Below are 21,830 nucleotides of genomic sequence, written 5' to 3' on the forward strand. Positions count from 1 at the left end.
ATAATAAGATACATCAATTAATTTCATGACAAGCATAATACAAATAGACACTATCATGCTCATACTATACCAACCAATTAACTGATGCTATAAATGATAAAAAGCTACTCATCAATTAATCCTCACTAAACATGACAAAAATATAGAATTTGACATGCATATTTTACATCATTGATACCTAATTAGAGACGAATGATCCTTGATAGAAAATTTATAAATTAAGTTCCGGCAATTTAAACATCCATAGTCAAATTCAGTATATGTAAGTTGTTAAGAAATTCCTGTTATTCAAATTTCTAACAATTTAGAACTGGGTACACCTTCTGTGTTTTAAACCACACTTCTAAACCATCCAAAACCTACCATCACAGTCTCTAACTTAAGTCTGAAAACCCAAAAATCCATTCACAGTAGCCCAACCTCACTGGAAATAGCAGAAAAAAAAATAAAGGAAACAAAGAAGCAGGCTAAATTCCCAACTTAGCAAGCTAAGTTCCCAACTGAGCAAGCTAAGTTCCCAACTTAGTCGGCTCGGTTGGTGATGTTGTCTTCTTCACTTTCCTTGAGTCCGGCGTCTTCCCGATGAACTATCCTCCTTACCTAGGGTTCCTAAGATCTGAACTAGACTCCAAGGTGTTCCAGAAATAATCAAACCTTTTGTTTAATAATCGACAACAATTGCAACCCGAACTATGCAATAAGGATTTAAAACAAGCAACTTACAGTTCATCAACGTTTACTGTTTAAACAATTCAACTATGAAACCCAAACTTATTTTAATGTTTACCCAATGTGTTCCAGACTTAATTCAGTTCCTTATTCAATAATTCGTTGTCAATTTAAATCATGAATTAAGCAAGAAAATTCAAAACAACCAAGTTTACGCTACATGAAACACATATTGATTTAATTACCTCAGACATGCAAACCAGATTAATGTTTATATTTCTTTACCCCTGAAGTTGTGTTTAGAATGTAAAGAACACGAGCAAAGGGAAAGAGTTAGGATTAGAATTTGCCTGTAAGACTTTGGTTCAAAATCTTAGCGCCGTCTACCTAAGGTTTCCAGCAATCCTTACTATAATTCTCCTCTGTTCCTTCTCTGCCTCCACAGTCGTGAGTAGGGTTCTAAAACCCTTGGCAGAACCTTATACGTATATTTATAGGCCAAACTAATCATAGGTTCAATTAAACCCTAAACTGACTTACTCGGCCCATAGACCAACCCATGTTAGATATACGTCGGCTGCATACGTGAATTCTAAAAATACAAAAAAAAAAAACCTAATTTAATAAATAACACATTTAACCATTAAAATAAAATAAAATCTAATTTAATAAACAACTAAAATAAATAAAATCCAATTAAATAAACATGAGATTCAAATAATTAATCAAATAACATAAAAACAAAACCATTTAATTAAATACACAATTAAATAAAATAATTAAATAAAACAACCACATAACACAAGTAATTTAAATAATGCACAATTAATAAATTAAAACACAATTCAACAATTAAAAAAATTCCAGAACTATTCTTTTAACAATTAAATAAATTCCAGAACTATCCTTTTAAAATTAGGAGTATTACAAGAAGTGAGGATTTCCTATAATATGCAAGACTATCATATTAAAAGCATGTACACAATATATATTAAACCTCAAGGATTATAAAACACTTAGAATATAAATATACTACCACCCCTACCTCAATAGAGAATCGAATCTCTATAATCCAAGCAACCAAGCTCAAAATGTAAAACAAGTTTAGGGTTATTGAAGAGGAGAGTGAGAGGAATCTTTCATCTCCCAAGGTTTTTACTCTAAAGTGAATGGAAGGAAGCTAAAATGAACTAAGAAGCTCTAAACCAAGCTTTCCTCTAATGGTGGATTTGCTAGAGTCTTGAAGAACAAGTGTAAATGAAGAAGGTGAAGTGAAAAAGGTGAGTGGAGGGTCTAGTAATCCTCCACTCACTATGTGCTCTTACACTATCTCTCACACACACAATGCAAAACTAAATCTTGATCCTACACTTGTCACTTATCCAATGCTCCTCCCTAGGCTCAATCCTAAGCCTACATTTGTCACAATTCAATGGCTATATGTGCACTAATCTAAGGTTAACAAGTGGGTGAATCTCCACACTCCAAATGTCAAGAAGTCATGGTGCCAAGTCTCTTCACCTAAATGCCAACAAATGGTTCCATGAGAGTGTGACACTTGTCACACTTTTCAAAAATTGCAAAATGGTCCTTTTTCAAAATATCTTCCAAAATAAATTACAAAAAGGTCCCTAAAACGAAAAATAATTATTTTACATAATTACACTAAAACCCCAAAAGTTATGAATAATTACAATAAAGTATGCATTTATGCCCTTTATAAGAAAAGTAAGCAACTAACATGTTTTTCTACAAAAGTAAGAATACCAATGTCATGGAAATCAAATATCGTGAATGCATGCAAAACTGGAATCAAATCCGGGTACAAAAAGTGAGGTTATGCAAGGAAAAACGATAAACGGGAAAAAGACGAAATAAGGAAAAAACAAAATAGGAAAAAGACGAAAAAAGAAAATTGCCGAAAATGGAAAAGGAGGAAAAAAAAACCGGGTCATTACAACTTAAGCTTAGGTATTCTAAAACCTTTATCTATATTATTTTACCGTTTTGTAATGATTTCATGTTATTTTCATTTTTAAGTACTTATGCCCAAAATAAGCTAACTCAGCCAAATAAGAGCATAATTGAAGCAATTTTGGGATGAATAAAAAAAAGGAACAAAGTAGAGCAAAAGGAAACAAATGGTGGAATTTCAACAATTTCGATCGATCTCAAGAAAAGTTCGATCGATCCAACTTTCATCAATCTCAACACTTCAAGATAGATCCAGGCCATGATGTCATCTTCAAAGATCCCACAAGTTCGATCGATCTAACATCATTCTCTGATCGATCGAACTTTCTTGTCCTTATCCACATGCTAGATCTTATCTAGTTGTACCACCCTACTAACCACTTTTGTTCTTTTCCCAAAAATATCTTCAAAATATCTCAGATTTATTTTTATCCAAAAAGGCGCCGCCATTGAGGATCGATCCAACTTCAATTCGATAGATCTCAACCATGTTCGATCGATCTCACCACAAGTTCGATCAATCAAACTTCCCAAATCTCGAGAAAAATCCAAATTCCAGCTCATTAAAAATTGTCTCATATTCAATCATTAGAGGATTATTGGTGTACGAGCCCAGCTCATTTGGGGTGTTTTTTGACCTACCTATATAAGGAATATAACCCACTTTTACACAGATACACATACATAGAGAAGATAATACTTAGTGAGGAAGTAAATGAGATGAGGAGGCTAGAGACACCATTGGAGACTCTTCATCAACCAAGGAGCAGATTTTTTTCATGGAACTTGCCTTTGAGGGTTGGAGGACATCATCCATGAGTGGCTAGACATCCTCTTGGGACTAGAGTTAGCCCTAAGCATGCTTTCTACTTCTTGATTTATGTATTTTTTTAGGGGATTTGTATTGTGATACATGTTTTGACACTTTTATATATAAAGATCTTGTTTATTCAATGATTTATGTGGTTTAATGCTTCCAATTGATCATTTCATTCTATCCATATGTCTATGTATGCTAGAATAGATGTTCATGTGTTTGTCTCTATTTCTTGTGTTATTGATGCATGCCTATGTGTATTAATGCTATAGATCTAGAGATTGTCAAGATATAGTACTTAATGGCATGTTCTTGTGGTTTATTTGATGGTTCATACTCATTTTTTGATGGATTGTACCTCTCCCTTAGTTTAATTAGTTTAATTTCATGTCATTAGCTTAGTTGTAGTGTAGTTGTTAAATGGGAGGACAATCCATACTTGTTGTTGATGTTCCATACTTATGAAAGCAAGTAACATATATCTTTAACTTTGTGATGTGTTTGGATTGTGAGCTTAAAGAAAGGATTAATGGCTTAATTTAATACGTTGTGCTATTTACCATATTGTTTAGACAATATATACTAAATTTGTCATCCATGCTTGTAAGAACAACCACACACACACACTTTGTTGCAATACATGTTTTTCCCCTCATTAATTATTCATTAAAGGTGTAGAAAAGTATGCTTAGTGGTGATCTCTAAACCCCAAGATCTCTCTCTCTCTTTTATTCTCTCTATTACATTATTGTTTACTTTAGTTTAATTTGCATCTAGTGTAATTCAATCAACCAACCACTATTTTGATCACTCGACCTACTAACCCTAATTTTGATTCCTCAACCTAGTACGACCCTCAATCCCTTGGGACGATCCCTTCTCACTCATATTACATAGTATAGGTGTTAACCGATTTATAAATTTAAATTATGGTGCCCACTTAACACTAATTTCCAAACTCAAAGTGTTGTGCATTATTTTGTGCACACGCTCGGGAAGCCACCAGTATGCTAATTTTTTAGCTCATATTTATTTTAGCGACCTATTTCATCTTAAGGGCATTTTAGGTTTTCCGTGTCGAATTTTATTTTTATTTTTATTCATGGTTGCTTAGAGGATTCAAATTAAAGGGGGGTTGCTTCACAAACTTTTTCAAGAAGAGTTCATCTCTGGCCTTAAAACCATCATTTTCCAAAGTGACACCAAAAACCCTCATTTGAAACTTTAGAGTATGGTTACTATTCATCGCATTTTTTTTTAGAACCGTGTCGACCGTTCTGGGACTTTCGGGAGTCTATGGGGCATATTTTAAGGTTGCATAGTCAATTTAAGTCTTAGGAAAACCACCCGAAGCCCTATTTCCTTCCCTTTGGCAGCAACTCAGCTAATTGGCTGGCGCCCACAGCTTTTGGCGCCCGCAGCTTTTGGCGTCCGCCCGCAATGCAACTCCAAGTTGTGGTTTTGACAGCTTTGACACCCTGTTTTGTAATAGCCATAACTTGCTTATTTTAAGTCCAAATTAGGTGATTCTTGAGCTAAATTCAAGGATTTTGAGTCCGATTTCCAATGGTGCCAACCTCATCTTCAGATTCATTTCCTATTGAGAGATATGACCATTTTAGTGAGACAGTGTCGAGATTCGTTCGAACCGGGTTAAGGTTTTCATGAGATTTCATCTCCAATGACCTTAAAACTTCATATGAGATTACCAAAGGACCTAATTGAGTTATTTTGATTTCATTTGACTTGTTAAAAGTTAAATTTCCTTTTCTTGGGGTAAAATGACCATTTTACCCCTGTCTTCGCTTTCAGTTCGTTTCAGTCTTAGCTTCCGCTTTCGTTTCCTTTTTTTAAGTCTCGTGATTTCTTAGAAGGTCACTCCGATGTCTTAGAGATGGTATTCATCCCTAGAGACCTCTCTCCTTTTCTTGCTCCGCACTTGGGATCCGTCATCGGGTCAGTTTTCGAGTTACTCGTTAACGCACCGGGTTCTGAGATTCTAGGCCATCACATGATGAAAGGTGAGAGTGGTGGAATACGGTAGTAGTGGTGAAAGGCGGTGGTATGTGGTGGTAGAAGGTAGTGTTGGTGGAAAAGAGTGGCTGTGGTGGAAGTTAAATTTTTTAAAAATTTACTTGAGAATGGAATCACCATTTCAGAAATTTAGTTGTGCAATAGATTTTTATTTCGAATAGAACGAACATTTTCACTTTAAATTGCGTATTAAATAAAAGATCCATAGAAATGAGCTTTTCATTTCGTTCTATTCCTGTAAACTATATGGGATGCGCGCGTGTAGAAATAAAAAATAAAAAGAAATAAAAGGGAAATAAAGCTTGGCTTTAAATGCCAACTTTGTACTAAAAATGGTCACCTAATTTGGCAAATGTTGATGTTTACTTGCAAAGTCCGAGAATTCTGAGAATTTCTGACCTACCCCAGCTCATCCTATATTTCAGGTACTCTCTCACTCTCAGTCACACACAACCCACCTCTCTCTCTTGATGGAGAGAGGTTGAGATTCGCTCACAAATCTGTGTCCTCATCTGCCTTGTCTCTCTGGTTCACATCTAAGTTATCTAACCACGTCTCTCTCTCTTTCTCTCTCTATACATATACACACACAAGCGTTAGATCTACTGCAGACCAACCATAGTTGATCGTGTCCTACTCGAACTCTCTTTAATGTGGTGCAGACCAACAATAGTTGATCGTGTCCTACTCGAGCTCTCTTTAATGTGGCTCTGATTCTCTGAAGATTCAATGCGATATACAATTTTGTTTCTATTTTCTTCATATATTCTCACACAAACCCATCACTGACCTGCAATTTTAAATTGCTATTTTTCACTGACTCAATCGCCTTAAGTTTCATATGTTGGAGATGAGAGCAGATTGATTAATCATTTGGTAATCCATAATTGTTCACCAACAACTCTTTTACACACACTCATACCTATATATAGATCTAATTTGTGTTCCATTGTTTTTTCTCTTTCAGATTTCATTGTCTAAGTTTGTTGCTAAAAAGCGATTTGATTTGGTTTTTCATTGCATCTTTGTGGGAGTTAAGCCGTATACTGTAAGTTTCCTAGTGTTTTTGTATTGTTTATATCAAATTTCCTGTGTAATTCATTGTTATCGAATCTGCGAACTTTGTTGTATTGACTGGTGTTTGGATTTAGTGAGTTTAGATTTCATTTCGGTTTCAATCTTTTGGTCATATCAATGAGTTTGGATTTCATTTGGGTTTCAATCTTTGGGCCATATCAATGAGTTTGGATTTCATTTGGGTTTCAATCTTTTGGCCATATCAATGAGTTTGGATTTCATTTTGGGTTTCAATCTTGTGGTCATAGACAGTAGAACAGGGTGTTGCATAAAGATGTGTTTGATTTGATTGATGGACTCTGTTATGTCATTTGATGAATGTATATACTGTGCTCCATTTTGTTTGGTCTTATATCAGAGCTCATAATTTTACTGCTGCACATAAAGTGATTCTTCAGAGCTTTTGGTACTTTTAAAGAATATAATTATGTTTGAATAATAATATCACATCCGTTAAATAAAAGAAAAAGATTTACAAAACTGTATATTAAATTATGTTTTGAATTATTGCAATGTGGCTTTTATCAATTTGATTGTTTGAAAATTAGTGCTCCTCATAGACTGTTTTCAGCAGAAATTTGGATTTCTGGTGTTCTCAGCAATAAATTTAGGGAAAATTATGTTTTGAATTATTGCAATGTGGCTTTTATTAATTTGATTGTTTGAATATTAGTGCTCCACATTGATTGCTTTTAGCAGAAATTTGGATTTCTGGTGTTCTCAGCAATAAATTTAGGGAAAATTATGTTTTGACACAGAATAATAATATGGTTACAGTTAAACTTCATTTGGGTTTAGAAAAAAAACTCATGGATTAAAACATGCAATATTGCACATTCATTGGACATGATCTGCTCCTTCTATACTAGGTTGGTGATGTTTATCCCCTAAGATACAATGATACTCCTGGAGAGGTGGTGTGCAGCTAAGGCTTTCCCATGAATCCCAATTACCCTTACAGTCAGCTGGTTAAAAAATAATCAACGAAGTAATTGATAAGGAATGAGAAAAGATGGAGAACAAAGTTGTATATCGGAGGGAGAGAGAAGAGAAGAGAACACATTATGTTTTCTCTTTTTTCTTTCTCCTGAACTAAGGTTATGGGAATATGGTGATGTGGCTTTAAAGTTCTTCCACGGTTACTCAATTAGAGAACAACTAACACACATGTGGGTTGCAAAATTATATACCTAGCCAATCATATAGAAGTTAGTGCATGCTTGTGAGACCTTTGCTTGTGAGACCTTAGTCAGGATAGGGGAGTCAATCTATGAGCATAGAAGAGCATGCGGCCGCCTCTGTCTAAGTAAAAGGTAAGATACTAAAGTGAAACTTTTTAAATTACTCCAACAATCCTCCATGTGATTTAAAATTTATACCAAATTAGTAAAGATATTTATCATGTAATTGGTTATTGCAATGAACAACGCTTTTTATGTTATTCCAGAGCTGTAGATGTATTTTTGCCTATATTTTTCTATTTCTTTTTGTAATTTAAGCCTATCTTATCATTCAAATTATGATATACTATATGGAAAAGTACAGAAGAAACTGATGCTTGATATGATACTTGAGTTAGCAACTATGCCTGCCACATCTATTCGAAACTAAAAATTTCTTTCCTTTCTGTTATTCACCTCTGCCACCAATCTTGGCCTTGCCACATGAAAGAGAGCAACAAGCATGAATCACATGGACTTCTAGTACGTGTTCATTTTTGGTGAAAGGCCATTCCTGAACTTTGTATGCACTATAAAATCTATCAGAGAAGGAGATTAAAAAAAAAAGGATTGTTACAGTGAAAGACTATATTAATAAGGAAGCCTCTGTATGTGCTTGCTTATTGGGGGTATGGTTTCTATGTGTGTTTGGAAAAGAAAGTTCTTCCACGATCATTTCTTGTTGTCTTTAACCTAGTTGATAACATTTTGCAGTATACTTGTTTCTGCTGTGATAGATCTTCGATTATGGACTAAAGATCAGATGTTTTGAAATTCGTTATTACGTAGTTGATATATATTGTATACATAGTTTTTAAAGGCTAAGGCACAACAAGGCTCAATTTAAGGCACAAATCTGATTGAAATAAGACGCACATGTAATAAAAATGAAATTTAAATACAAGTATAGAATTTTTTTATATGCGACAAAAACTAGTCAGCTGTGAAACAATTGAAATTTTCAGCATATCAATTATATGGATTAGTTGAATTAATATACATATATCTTTGCAGTTTGTGTAAAATTTCAATTAAGTTAATTTACATTTGGAACAATTCAAAATATGCAACCTAAAAAATCGAAAGTTCTAAAAAAATGGAATCTTTTACATATAAACTAATAGAATTAAGTAAATCAATGCACATAAATCATTTCTATCAAATATATGATAAGAATAAACCATGTGAATTTATCAAATATGACCATGATGCGATGTAGATCACTTTTTTTTTTTGGGATTCATGAGCCTGCTAAAATACAAGCATGAAGGCTTGAAGTGAGCTTAGTCAAGCTGAGTATTGGGCTCTTTAAGCTTTATTTGGTGAATTTGGACTGATCTTTAGCTGAACTTGAACGTTATTACACTCAACTATACAGTCTATACCTAAGGTTTGATGAGGTTTAATGGAGTTCTAGATTTTTTTTGTGATAGTCAAACTTGTCCGCTAGCCTAATTCAACATCTCTGTCTATGGAAGAGAGAATGATACATTAGACCTTCTCTCTATTAACCTTCCCTCTTTTTAACTTAAAGCTTCATGTTTCGATTTCATGGGGTAGAAAGTGAAGATTAAATGAAACCTATCATGGACATAAGGACGTTACTCTGAAAAGATTTTGTGGTCTACAAAGAGCTTAAAGCTCTGGAGGTTAGCCATGGTTCCATTATTGCCACAAGTTCACAACCCCCAAGTTGTGCAATCCAAATCCTGAAGTTGGGACACTCGTCTCAAGTTCTCAACTACTTCATGCTGGTTTAGCGAATAATACTAGAACTTAAATAGACGAGGATCACGTTGTTAGACACTTGTTGCAATGAGATGCGTACTTGTTGCAAGACAATAATTGATGAAGCAATTCAGTGGGGCATGGATAGAAGTGGAAACTAAAATATGTGTTTTATATAATACATATATAAGTGAAATGTTAAGTGATTCCACAAATCGTGAGTAGAATGAGTGGAATGTTAGGTGTGTGTGCAAAGATATAGTATATAAATGTAATAAGTGTGGTGAGTGGTCAGTGGAGTGTGGTATTTAAAGTATGCAAGTGTTATGAGTGGAGTGCTTTAAGGAGTGTGTTTAGTGAATGTTTTGTAGAGTGCTTTAAGAAGTGTGTTTCGTGAGGTTGGTGAGTTTATGTAAAACCTATAAATTTTTTTTGATAAGTATTATGTAAAACCTATAAATAGATGTGTATGTGAAGAAGAAACTAATTCTCATTTTGAAATGAAAAGAAGTTAAGTGTTTTATAACTCTTTTGAGTTGTTTTGAGTTGCCGCTCTCCTATCCTTTGAGAATTTATTTTCTTTTTTTCGCTTTTGCTACGTCAGTTGGTATTAGAGACTTGATTTACCCTGGTCTGATGTTAAATGATTATTTCGGTAGCAATCACTTTGTTGATGAAGATCGCAGAGTGCAGGCCCCTTGGGCAGTCATGCATACTCAAGAACAATGATTTAAACAAATCGCTAGTCTTGAGAGTGGTGGCAACCAGGTTTGTAATTCTGTTCGGGTTCGTGTCGGAGATTTTCCTCGCAGTCAACCGAGCATTAGTTATGTCGTGTAAATCCACGTAGGCCTCTAGCCTATGCGGATTATTCCAATGACAAAGAATTTGGAGTCAAAGGAGTTGCGATGGGCCTACGTGATCGATGTAGGCGCGACAACGGTAGATGTCCGGATAATTATGAATTTCAAACGAAACTTGATCTACTCAGTTTTAATGGAAATCTTTAGTTGAGGATTTTTTGGACTGGCTGAATCAAGTTGAACAGTTCTTCGAGTATTTTGACGTACTAGAAGAAAAACAGGTTTCGGTTGTAGCATTCAAGCTTAAGAGAGGTGCTTCTGCCTGGTGGGAGCAAACACAGAGCAACCGCAAGAGACAGGGAAAACAACCTGTCCGAACATGACACAAGATGAAGAAATTATTGTTAGCTAGATTTCTTCCACTAGATGATGAACAAATCCCACATCACCGGTTCCAAAATTGCTCGCAACAGTCTCGGTCTGTTAGTGAGTATATTGATGACTCCGATAGATTAAATGAACGCAATAATATCTTAAAGTCGGTAAGCCAACAAATAGAGTGATATATTGCATAATTGCGGGCGGTGGACCAAAATCAGATTACGATGCCTATGGAAGAAGAACTACCCAAAACTTCTAAAGCGGAGGGGCATTGAAGATACACTATTTCGTTTCTTCTCTCTCTCTCTCTCTCTCTCTCTCTCTCTAGCCTTCTTTCCCCACTTTCCACCCGTCATGGTCTATATATAGGCCATGACCTTTATTGCAGTTAACCAATTACATTGGGCCTATATTCGAAAGCTCTCTTCCTTCTGGGCTGGGTCTTGCAATGGGCTTGACCTTCCTCGGTGGACCTCCCACGTTCGGCCCATTCTAGGGTGCTTTGGCATGGATCCTACTTCAATCATTCGACCCGATCTTGTTCCCGCGAACCATATCCGGCCCATGCCACTTGCCGCATCCTCAACTGCCCCCATAATTACCCCTTATTGATTAGGGAGTAATTATTAGAGGCTGCTAATGATGACCTGACGGCTCGAGGAGATCGTGTGGGAGAATGGACGGTTAGATCTAGGGGTCGGCGCTTTAAGATTCAAAAAGACAACCCATTGCTTTCCTGACTCCTCGGCTCTTGGGCTCATCTCGTCTTTATAAGCTCCATTGATTCTCCATCGATCCTCTTTACCGTCTCCATCTCACCTTTTGCTGTTTGAATCTTCTTTGGCGATCTCTTGCGAAAAATCTTCCTTCCAGTGGCTTTGCAATACTCTCTGCCGTTTTCACTCTCTAAGGTTAGTTTCATTTGCATTTTTGTTTTGGAAGACTTCTTTCTCCTCCCTGTAATCCTCATTCATTCTCACCATGACAGTAGATTTAGACGTTCTTCGCATGAAACTTCACCTTCCTGACGATGTAGAAATTAAAAACTGCCCCTGAGAAGTGAATATTAGAACCGGTGCTGGCCTTCTTCCCGGCGAGGCCCTGTTCTCACTCCTCTATCTCAATCTCCTTAGATTTCCTTTACATCCTTTCTTTTGCTATGTTTTTAACAAGCTAAATCTTTCCCCTTTACAAGTAAACCCCAATTTCCTTAGGATTTTATCTGTTATGCTAATCCTGATTCGTGACAGAGGTCTGGATCTGGACCTCGTAGATCTTTTCCTCTGTTACAAGGTCAGTAAGATCAGAACTGACGAACCGTTTTACCACTTTTTCCCCATTGAGAAGAGGTCCATCTGCACGGACAAGATCAAATCCGAGAAGGGTTGGAGGAAAAACATTATTGGGGTTAGGGGAGCCTGGTTCTCTCCAGCTGCGGAGGATTTCCCTATCCCGAGCGCTTTCGGAGAGTGCTCTGTCTCTTTTTACAAGAAATATAAAAACCATAAGAGTGACTGTCCTTGCGAGATCCGCATTCCTCGTTTTTGTTCTTTCTTGTGCCATTCTTTAGGCATTCCTTGTGATGACTTGAGCTACAGTGTGTGCAGGGATAGGGATAACTACTTGAAGCGGTACGTTCTGACCAACGTTCCCTCTTGCTCGGACCTTCTCACCTCAGATAATCTCCTCGATATCTCAGTCCTCGGCAAGACAATGAGCCAACTCCAGATCCCTTCCTTCGGCAGGAAGAAATCTGCCCCCAGGCCTGCTATCACCCCTGCATCAAATTCCTCACCGGCTTCAGCATCTTTACCTGTCTCCTTAGGTTCCTGCATTTGTTAGTCTGGTGGCCAAAATCAGAATGAAATGCACAGTGTTTAGACTGATCCCTCTGTTTGAGAGGTTGTCTGATTGGTAAAGGAGGTCGGAACTTATCTTTATTTTCTTGGTACAGTCTTGCTAGGGTAACTTTCAATGGAGTAATCAGCTCTTCCTCTCTGGGCCTCTTCTTGGGTTTCCATGAGGAGCGTTGCGGTTGGACCTGTTTTTGCCTGATCTTTGCTTTGGTCTTTTCTTCCGTGGATATAACGGATGTCTTCCGAGCGTTTGCCGCCTCTTCTTCTTCCAAGCGCACAAATCCATCGGCTCTTTCGTTAAGTTCATCCATAGTCCTCGGCGTGTTGACCACCAAGCTTGTGTGGAACGGGGTGCCACGATTCATGGCCAGTATGAATGCTTGAACTGCCGTTGAAGGGTGACATTCAATAACCATGCTCTTGGTAAGGTTAAACCTGGTTAAGAAAGCCTGGAGACGCTCTTCAGCGTGTTGCTTCATTGTGAATAAGCTCGAAATATCTTTCGCTGGACGCTTGTTTCCATAGTATTGGCTTATGAACCGATCGCACAGGCTTCGGAAACTATCCACCGAACCCCTCGGCAGGTTCTTGAACCAATTCAGAGCTGGTCCGGCCAGACTCATAGGAAAGCACTTGCACATCAAAGAATCATTCTCAGTGTTTAGAGCCATTTTCAGCTGGATGTGATACACATGATCGATCGGATCAGTCGTTCCGTCGAACAGAATGAAAACGGGCATGGAAAATTTCCTCGGACTTGGAGCATTCAGAATCTCATTGGTGAACGGTGAATCCACCGTTCGAGCTGCTGAACGAAGTGCTTCATTTTCCCTCTGGAACCCCGCGGCTACTCTCTGGTCTACTGATCTTCTCTCTGAGCTGTGATAGTCGAACGTCGTCATGGAAGGCCGATAGGTCGGATCGAATGATCTATCCTCAACGAAGTCCTTGCGCCATGGAGGCATAGCTTTCTGACGAATCATCTCTGTTGCTTCACCTCGGCTGAGCGTTTCTTGATGTGGATCAAAAGTCATTGCTTCGTTTTGCTTGATCTGTTCACGCCGTGGATCCATATGAGTCGATCCTTCACGATCATCCATACGACGAAGATTTGGCGGCAAACCGTCTCGCCGGATTTCCTTGCGGTGAGGATCTACTAGATTATTTCCAACCTCCTCACCGTGATGTGCTGCATCGGTACGTGCACCTTCTTCTCCTACCGGGAGTGGTCGTGGAATTACTTGAGCTTCCTGACGCTGCATTTCATTCCTTAGATCCGCATTTTCTCTCCGGAGAGCTTCGATCATGTTCATCAACTCATCAAGTTTCACTTGCTGGACGTTCTCAACCGTATTAGAGTTGTCACCCCCTATCATGATTCCGGATCGAAGCAAAGGCATGAATTGCGAACTTCGAAACAGATCTAAGCGTTACCGATGCAAACTCCGCTAGATCTGGGCTTAACTTCACCGAATCGTGATCACTGTTTGCTAGATCTGAACTTTTCTAGCTTCAAACTCGTCGGATCTGACTGCAACTGAGCAAATCACAATTGCGTCATTCCAAAGCAAATGCCTCAGAATCCTCAATAAGCAAGAATTCTCTCGGAACAAACTACAATCTCACTGATCTGGATTCAACTTTCAGAAATCACACTGCGTATTCACAAACTCGATTGAACTAATATGGTATTGATCGGGCTCAAATTGATCTTCGTCCTCGATTCCCACAGACGGCGCCAATTGAAGATACACTATTTCGTTTCTTCTCTCTCTCTAGCCTTCTTTCCCCACTTTCCACCTGTCATCGTCTATATATAGGCCATGCCTTTATTGCAGTTAACCAATTACATTGGGCCTATATTCGAAAGCTCTCTTCCTTCTGGGCTGGGTCTTGCAATGGGCTTGACCTTCCTCGGTGGACCTCCCACGTTCGGCCCATTCCAGGGTGCTTTGGCATGGATCCTACTTCAATCATTCGACCCGATCTTGTTCCCGCGAACCATATCCGGCCCATGCCACTTGCCGCATCCTCAGGCATTCTTTTCTTGCTGGTGGCAAAGCACAATTGGTGGAGGCAGTGGTGATGAAATCCAGCGAAATGGTGGAGCTCGTTGTTGAGAGCAAAGAGCCTGAAGGAGAGACACTCGTTCCGAATCTGGTACAACCATTATCAGTAAAATCTCAAAAATTGGCTGTGGAAGAATTGCCGGGTGATTTGATACCAATACGGGATAGTCAAAATCACAAAGATTTGGTTCCTAATGCGAGTGTACTAGATCTGCAACATCGCTTCATTAGTCTAGTTGAGAATGAAGAGTTACAGAGGAAAATTGAGGAGTTGGTTCCTATGCCTCGTTTGGATGTGATGGTAGATATGGTGGTTGGTTCCAAAAGTTTTCCACAAAGTAATTGGAGTAACTTTTATCAGATTTGTATTCGACTCGAAGATATGTGGAAGACTTCTTTCAAAACAGAGGAGGGACATGCCTATGTTGTTGACATTCCTGATGGAATGGCTATTTCTCCTACCTTAGATGTTGCTGATTTGTTCGAGAATCATCCTTTGGATGAGCCATTTCATTTGCGAGTAAACTCGAGGACGAGTTTTTTTGAAGTAGAGGGGACTGATGCAGGACAATAATTGATGGAACACTTCAGTGGGGCATGAATAGAAGTGGAAACTAAAATATTTGTTTTATATAATACATATATAAGTGGAATGTTAGGTGATTCCACAAACCGTGAGTAGAATGAGTGGAATGTTAAGTGTGTGTACAAAGATACTACCTCCGTCCCACAAAAGATGTTGTGTTTGGGGATTTGTGAGTCACGGTTCCCCAAACGCGACATCTTTTGTGGGATAGATGGAGTAGTATATAAATGTAACAAGTGTGGTGAGTGGTCAGTGGAGTGTGGTATTTAAAGTATGCAAGTGTGATGAGTGGAGTGCTTTAAAGAGTGTGTTTAGTGAATATATTGTGGAGTGCTTTAAGGAATGTGTTTGGTGAGGTTGGTGAGTTTATGGAAAACCTATAAATAGATGTGTATGTGAAGAAGAAACTAATTCCCATTTTGAAATGAAAAGAAGTTTAGTGTTTTATAACTTTTTTGAGTTGTTTTGAGCTGTGGCTCTCCTATCCTTTGAGAATTTATTTTCTCTTTTCCGCTTCCGCTACATCAGTTGGTATCACAGACTTGATTTACCCTGGTCTGATGTTAAATGATTATTTCAGTGGCAACCACTTTGTTGACGAAGATCACAGAGTGCAGGCCCTTGGGCAGCTATGCATACTCAAGAACAACGATTTAGACAAATCGCTAGTCTTGAGAGTGGTGGCAATCAGGTTCGTGATTTGTTCGGATTTGTGCCGGAGATTTTCCTCACAGTCAACCGAGCATTGGTTATGGTCCTGTAAATCCACGTAGGCCTCCAGCCTATGCGGGTTATTCCAATAACAAAGAATTCGGAGTCAAAGGAGTTGCGATGGGCCTACATGATCTATGTAGGCGCGACAACCGTAGATGTCCGGATGATCATGAATTTCAAACGAAACTTGATCTACTCAGTTTTAATGGAAATCTTTATGTTGAGGATTTCTTGGACTGGCTGAATCAAGTTGAACAGTTCTTCGAGTATTTTGACATACCGGAAGAAAAATAGGTTTCGTTTGTAGCATTCAAGCTGAAGAGAGGTGCTTCTGCCTGGTGGGAGCAAACACAGAGCAACCGCAGGAGAGAGGGAAAACAACCTGTCCGAACATGGCACAAGATGAAGAAATTATTACTGGCTAGATTTCTTCCACCAGATGATGAACAAATCCCGCATCACCGGTTCCAAAATTGCTCGCAGCAGTGTCGGTCTGTTAGTGAGTATATTGATGACTCTGACAGATTGAATGAATGCAATAATATCTTAAAGTCGGTAAGCCAACAAATAGAGCGATATATTGTAGAATTGCGGGTAGTGGACCAAAATCAGATTATGATGCATATGGAAGAAAAATTACCCAAAATTTCTAAAGCGGAGGGGCATTCTTTTCTTGCTGGTGGCAAAGCACAATTGGTTGAGGCAGTGATGACGAAATCCAGCGAAATGGTGGAGCTCGTTGTTGAGAGCAAAAGCCTGAAGGAGAGACACTCGTTCGTTCCCAATCTGGTACAACCAATATCAACAAAATCTCAAGAATTGGCTATGGAAGAATTGCCGGGTGATTTGATACCAATACGGGATAGTCAAAATCACAAAGATTTGGTTCCTAACGCGAGTGTACTAGATCTGCAACATCACTTCATTAGTCTAGTTGAGAATGAAGAGTTGCAAAGGAAAATTGAGGAGTTGGTTCTTATGCCTCGTTTAGATGTGATGGTAGATATGGTGGTTGGTTCCAAAAGTTTTCCACAAAGTAATTGGAGTAACTTTTATCAGATTTGTATTCGACTCGAAGATATGTGGAAAACTTCTTTCAAAACGGAGGAGGGACATGCCTATGTTGTTGACCTTCTTGATGGAATGGCTATTTCTCCTACCTTAGATGTTACTGATTTGTTTAAGAATCATCCTTTGGATGAGCCACTTCATTTGCGAGTAAACTAATTCCCATTTTGAAATGAAAATAAGTTGTTCTTGAGTATGCACTCTCTTAAGCTTGAATGCTACAAGTGAAACCTGTTTTTCTTCTGGTACGTCAAAATACTCGAAGAACTGTTCAACTTGATTCAGCTAGTCCAAGAAATCCTCAGCATAAAGATTTCCATTAAAACTGAGTAATCAAGTTTCGTTTGAAATTCATGATTATCCGGACATCTACGTTTGTTGCGCCTACATCGATCACGTAGGCCCATCGCAACTCCTTTGACTCCGAATTCTTTGTCATTGGAATAATCCGCATAGACTGGAGGCTTACGTGGATTTACAGGACCATAACCAATGCTCGGTTGACCACGAGGAAAATCTTTGGCACGAACCCAAACAGAATTACGAACCTGGTTGCCACCACTCTCAAGACTAGCGATTTGTCTAAATCGTTGTTCTTGAGTATGCATGGCTGCCCAAGGGGCCTGTACTCTGTGATCTTCATCAACAAAGTTGTTCTACCGAAATAATCATTTAACATCAGACCAGGGTAAATCAAGTCTCTGATACTAACTGACATAGCGGAAAGGAGAAAATAAATTCTCAAATGATAGGAGAGCCGCAACTCAAAAGAGTTATAAAACGCTTGACTTCTTTTCATTTCAAAATGGGAATTAGTTTCTTCTTCACATCCACAAAACATTCACTAAACACACTCCTTAAAGCACTCCACTCATCACACTTGCATACTTTAAATATTGTACTCCACTGACCACTCACCACACTTATTACATTTATATACTATATCTTTGCACACACACCTAACATTCCACTCATTCTACTCACGGTTTGTGGAATCGTCTAACATTCCGCTTATATTTGTATTATATAAGACACATATTTTAGTTTCCACTTCTATTCATGCCCCACTGAAGTATTCCATGAATTATTGTCTTGCATCATTACTCCTGGAGCTTCTTCCTGAAGGGAGACACAAGACCTTATTTGAACTCAGCGAGGAAGACGCAAAGCGGTCTTCCTCGTTGAGTTTCGTAAACATGGCTTCTTCATTGTTGGGATTGTCAAATGCGTGTTTTTTTCATGGAAGATAGGCTCCCATAGGAGATTGGACTTCAAATGTGCTTTCAAGTGCGTTTGAAGGATGAGTCTGTTGCGCATGACAATGTGCAAACATGGATGAGCTAATAGAGTTCGAGGCCAGAGGGGCAGCAAGTGCGAGTGCGATAACGGCAGCTTGAAATCATCAAAATCTAATTTCTTTGCCTTTTCCTTTTAGAGAAGGAGCTTCTTTAGAGTGTTTGTTGTGTATAACTATTTCGTTATATCTTATTTATATGTATCTTTTTTCTTTTTCTCAATTTCATTATTACAAGTTACATATGCAAATAATCCACAAAATGTGTTGAATGTGATGTCAACCGTGTGGAGCTGAACTTAGTTATTGCACAAATCCAAAGAATATAGTTTTAGATTACTATAAATGAAATATAGGGTTGAAAGAGAATTTCTGCTCTGGGATGGAAGATTCTAGATGCCCAATGGTATTTGAAAGTGGTAAATGTTGAACGTTTGATTAAGGAGAGAAATTTGGGATTCAGAAGTTTGAGTGTGCAAATCTTCATAATTGAGTTTGTGGGTGAACCTGTTCTCGATTTGACAATTCATGCTCCAGTCACCACATTGGCACCCATACAAGAAAATTTGTATAACTCAGGACAGAACGTGCTGTCAATGGACTACCCCATTTGGCCAAAGCCAAATTATGTGTGGTTTTAGAGCATAATGTGTGGACACCCTTCCTTGCATAATGTGTGGTTTTAGAGCTTGATGCCAAATTGGTGCCTTGGTGAATTTGGTTATATATGAAGAAGTCATTTTGAGATCTAAGCAAGAAAGGAATTCTAACAACAGCTTCTAGATTGTTATTGCACGTGGAATCAATCAATCTGCTTCGTTTAATCATGATAATTGCACTAGTGAGTTGTGATGGACTACATGATTCAGAATCATATGAGTCAACTGCCACAAAGAAAGCAAAGCTTGGCTTGATGGTCTTCAAGTCCAGGTGGAGATTGTTAGACAATCCGTCTGCAATTGTGTTTGATTTTAGAGTTGCTTATGTGTGAAAGTATTTATTGGTTGTTTTACTTGGATCATTAAAAATGTATCTTTATTCAACAAGAAACATGGATTAGGATTATTGATAGATTTCTACACTATTGATTGGGACTTATGATAGTGATGTTGTATCATGAGATAAACTACTCACGAGAGAGCTGGGTATGTAAAATCTCTTATATATGTAAGGATGTGACTGAGGGAAGAAAGAACATTGAGGAGTAGGGAGGAAGGAAGTACAGCTTTTGGACTTGAGACATCAGGGGCGAGCAGAGGTAGATATTGCTTCAAGGTTTGGATTCCCTTTAGTGAAGAAACCTGGTCATTTCAGGGTTTAACTATCAGTGTTGGTTTGATTGTGTGTTCTATATCTATTGTAATTACTATACTCTATGTTGTGAATTATTTCTTTTCATCTGTAAACATAGGTAGGATTTCATCAAACCACGTTGAATATTGTTCCTCTTGTTATTTTTATCATTTGTGGTCAAATATTGACGTCAACATGCTTCTTGGCAAGATAAGTGGTACCAAAACTTGGTACCCAACATCTGAAGTCCTGATTATAGATGTCTATTAGGCTATTACAACCCCAAGAATTCAATTTGATTCCTCCAATGACAAAGATAAATATTTTTCTTTATGAATGTATGTTGCAAACTGAGAGCTTTTCTTCTTCTGCCTTTTTTTTTTTTTTTTTTTTTTTTGTGTTTTAAGAATTGCAGATGGCTGACATAGCGAAGGACCTGACTTCTGGTACCGTTGGAGGAGCAGCGCAGTTGATAGTTGGACACCCTTTTGATACCATCAAGGTCAAGCTCCAAAGCCAGCCTACTCCTCTCCCTGGTCAACCTCCCAAATATGCAGGTGCAATGGATGCCGTCAGACAAACATTAGCTGCGGAAGGACCAAGGGGTCTTTACAAAGGAATGGGTGCCCCGCTTGCCACTGTGGCAGTCTTCAATGCAGTCCTCTTCACAGTTAGGGGACAGATGGAGGCATTGTTAAGGTCCCAACCTGGTGTCCCCCTTACAGTGAACCAGCAGATGGTTGCCGGGGCTGGGGCTGGAGTTGCCGTGTCCTTTCTGGCTTGTCCAACTGAATTGATCAAATGCAGGTCAGTTTTATGGTGCTTTTTTTTTTCCGTTGCCTTTATTACGTAATGTTGCCTTTATTACGTAATCTTCCGGATGTCTCAGGACCTGACTGCATTATCAAGCTTACATAACCTAGTTGTATTGAGCATCAGCTAGTAATTCTGTAAATGAAAATTGAATATGAAATTTCTGAATGATCTGGATTAATTCCAAAATGAAACAATGATAATATAAATGCTTTTTCGCCCCTCATCCAAATTAGTTTTCAATGTTTCCAAAACTTGTTTGTATTACTGTCTTCAGTGGTTTCTGTATTCCAAAAGAACTTTTTATTGCTTATATTTCCTGGGTATGCAAATTTTTACTGTTTTTTATTGATAAAGAAATTGGCAGAACCTTAATATTTCCATATTTAGTGTTCATCATTTTTATGTGAAATCAGATTGCAAGCCCAGAGTGCATTGGCAGATACTGGCTCTGCTGGTGTGGCAGTGAAGTATGGAGGGCCAATGGATGTGGCAAGGCATGTTATACGATCAGCAGGTATGGGTGGTCTCTTTAAGGGTTTGGTTCCAACCTTGGCACGTGAAGTACCAGGAAATGCTGCAATGTTTGGTGTCTACGAAGCCCTAAAGCAGTACCTGGCAGGAGGCCAAGACACTTCCGGGTTAGGAAGAGGTTCTCTAATTGTTGCCGGAGGTTTGGCTGGAGCTTCCTTCTGGGTTTCTGTCTACCCAACTGATGTTGTCAAGAGTGTAATTCAGGTTGATGACTACAAAAATCCCAAGTTCTCTGGCTCCATCGATGCTTTTAGAAAGATCATGGCCTCGGAGGGAGTCAAGGGACTGTACAAAGGTTTTGGACCTGCCATGGCCCGAAGTGTTCCAGCAAATGCCGCATGCTTCTTGGCGTATGAGATGACAAGGTCTAGTTTGGGATGATTGTTTATTCGTCACTGGCCAAAAATTTTGGTGGATGTAATTCTTCAGATGTTGAAGTGCACAGGGGTTGAAGCCCTAATGAAGGGAAGTGCTTATAAACTACCCTGGAAATGGAAGTAACCTTCCATGTATTGACCTTTGTTATTTTTCAAAGAAATTCAGATTGCGATTGTACGGTTTGTACCAGCACTGATGCATCAAAGATCATAAAAATTTCTCAATTTTACTTTCTTCTCTTTGCCGGTCTTGAAATCTTGGTCAGGACTGTAATAATTTTGAAGTAAGATGAGCGGTTTTGACTCAGAAACTTGAATTCTTAATGATCGTGCTTAACGATGCGATCCAAAAACTTATCCTATTAAGTCATACAAATGCCAAACCTTAAATGCCCAAAACCCTCCCCAGCTGGATCCGACGTGGGACAAGAATTTATGACACTCAACTATGGAAATCGGACTACCCAAAAGTGAGAATAAATACAATACACACGAAATATCTAATGCATGTACAAGGAATACA

General features: G+C 38.4%; 2 protein-coding genes across 3 annotated transcripts; both read left to right on the forward strand.

Moving 5' to 3' along the window:
* Positions 1-5,859: 5,859 nt before the first annotated feature.
* Positions 5,860-21,532, forward strand: LOC132303520 (mitochondrial carnitine/acylcarnitine carrier-like protein). 2 transcript variants are annotated; one of them, XM_059800808.1, is made up of 4 exons: positions 5,860-6,370; positions 6,462-6,542; positions 19,999-20,390; positions 20,813-21,532. In XM_059800808.1, exons 3-4 carry the CDS (start codon positions 19,999-20,001, stop codon positions 21,309-21,311), a joined length of 891 nt encoding a protein of 296 aa, XP_059656791.1. In that variant the 5' UTR covers positions 5,860-6,370; positions 6,462-6,542; the 3' UTR covers positions 21,312-21,532. The 2 variants fall into 2 exon arrangements, with proteins under 2 accessions (XP_059656791.1, XP_059656788.1); XM_059800805.1 differs by having other exon boundaries at positions 5,864-6,370; positions 19,991-20,390.
* Positions 16,227-19,982, forward strand: LOC132303521 (uncharacterized). The gene has a single exon (XM_059800809.1). The coding sequence runs from the start codon at positions 16,331-16,333 to the stop codon at positions 17,153-17,155; it is 825 nt and encodes a 274-aa protein (XP_059656792.1). The 5' UTR covers positions 16,227-16,330; the 3' UTR covers positions 17,156-19,982.
* Positions 21,533-21,830: the final 298 nt, after the last annotated feature.

Source organism: Cornus florida, unplaced genomic scaffold (genome assembly GCF_030987335.1).
Source record: "Cornus florida cultivar Cherokee Brave unplaced genomic scaffold, ASM3098733v1 CherokeeBrave_3.0.0_Hap2_Chr04, whole genome shotgun sequence".
In the NCBI taxonomy this organism is placed as follows: domain Eukaryota; kingdom Viridiplantae; phylum Streptophyta; class Magnoliopsida; order Cornales; family Cornaceae; genus Cornus; species Cornus florida.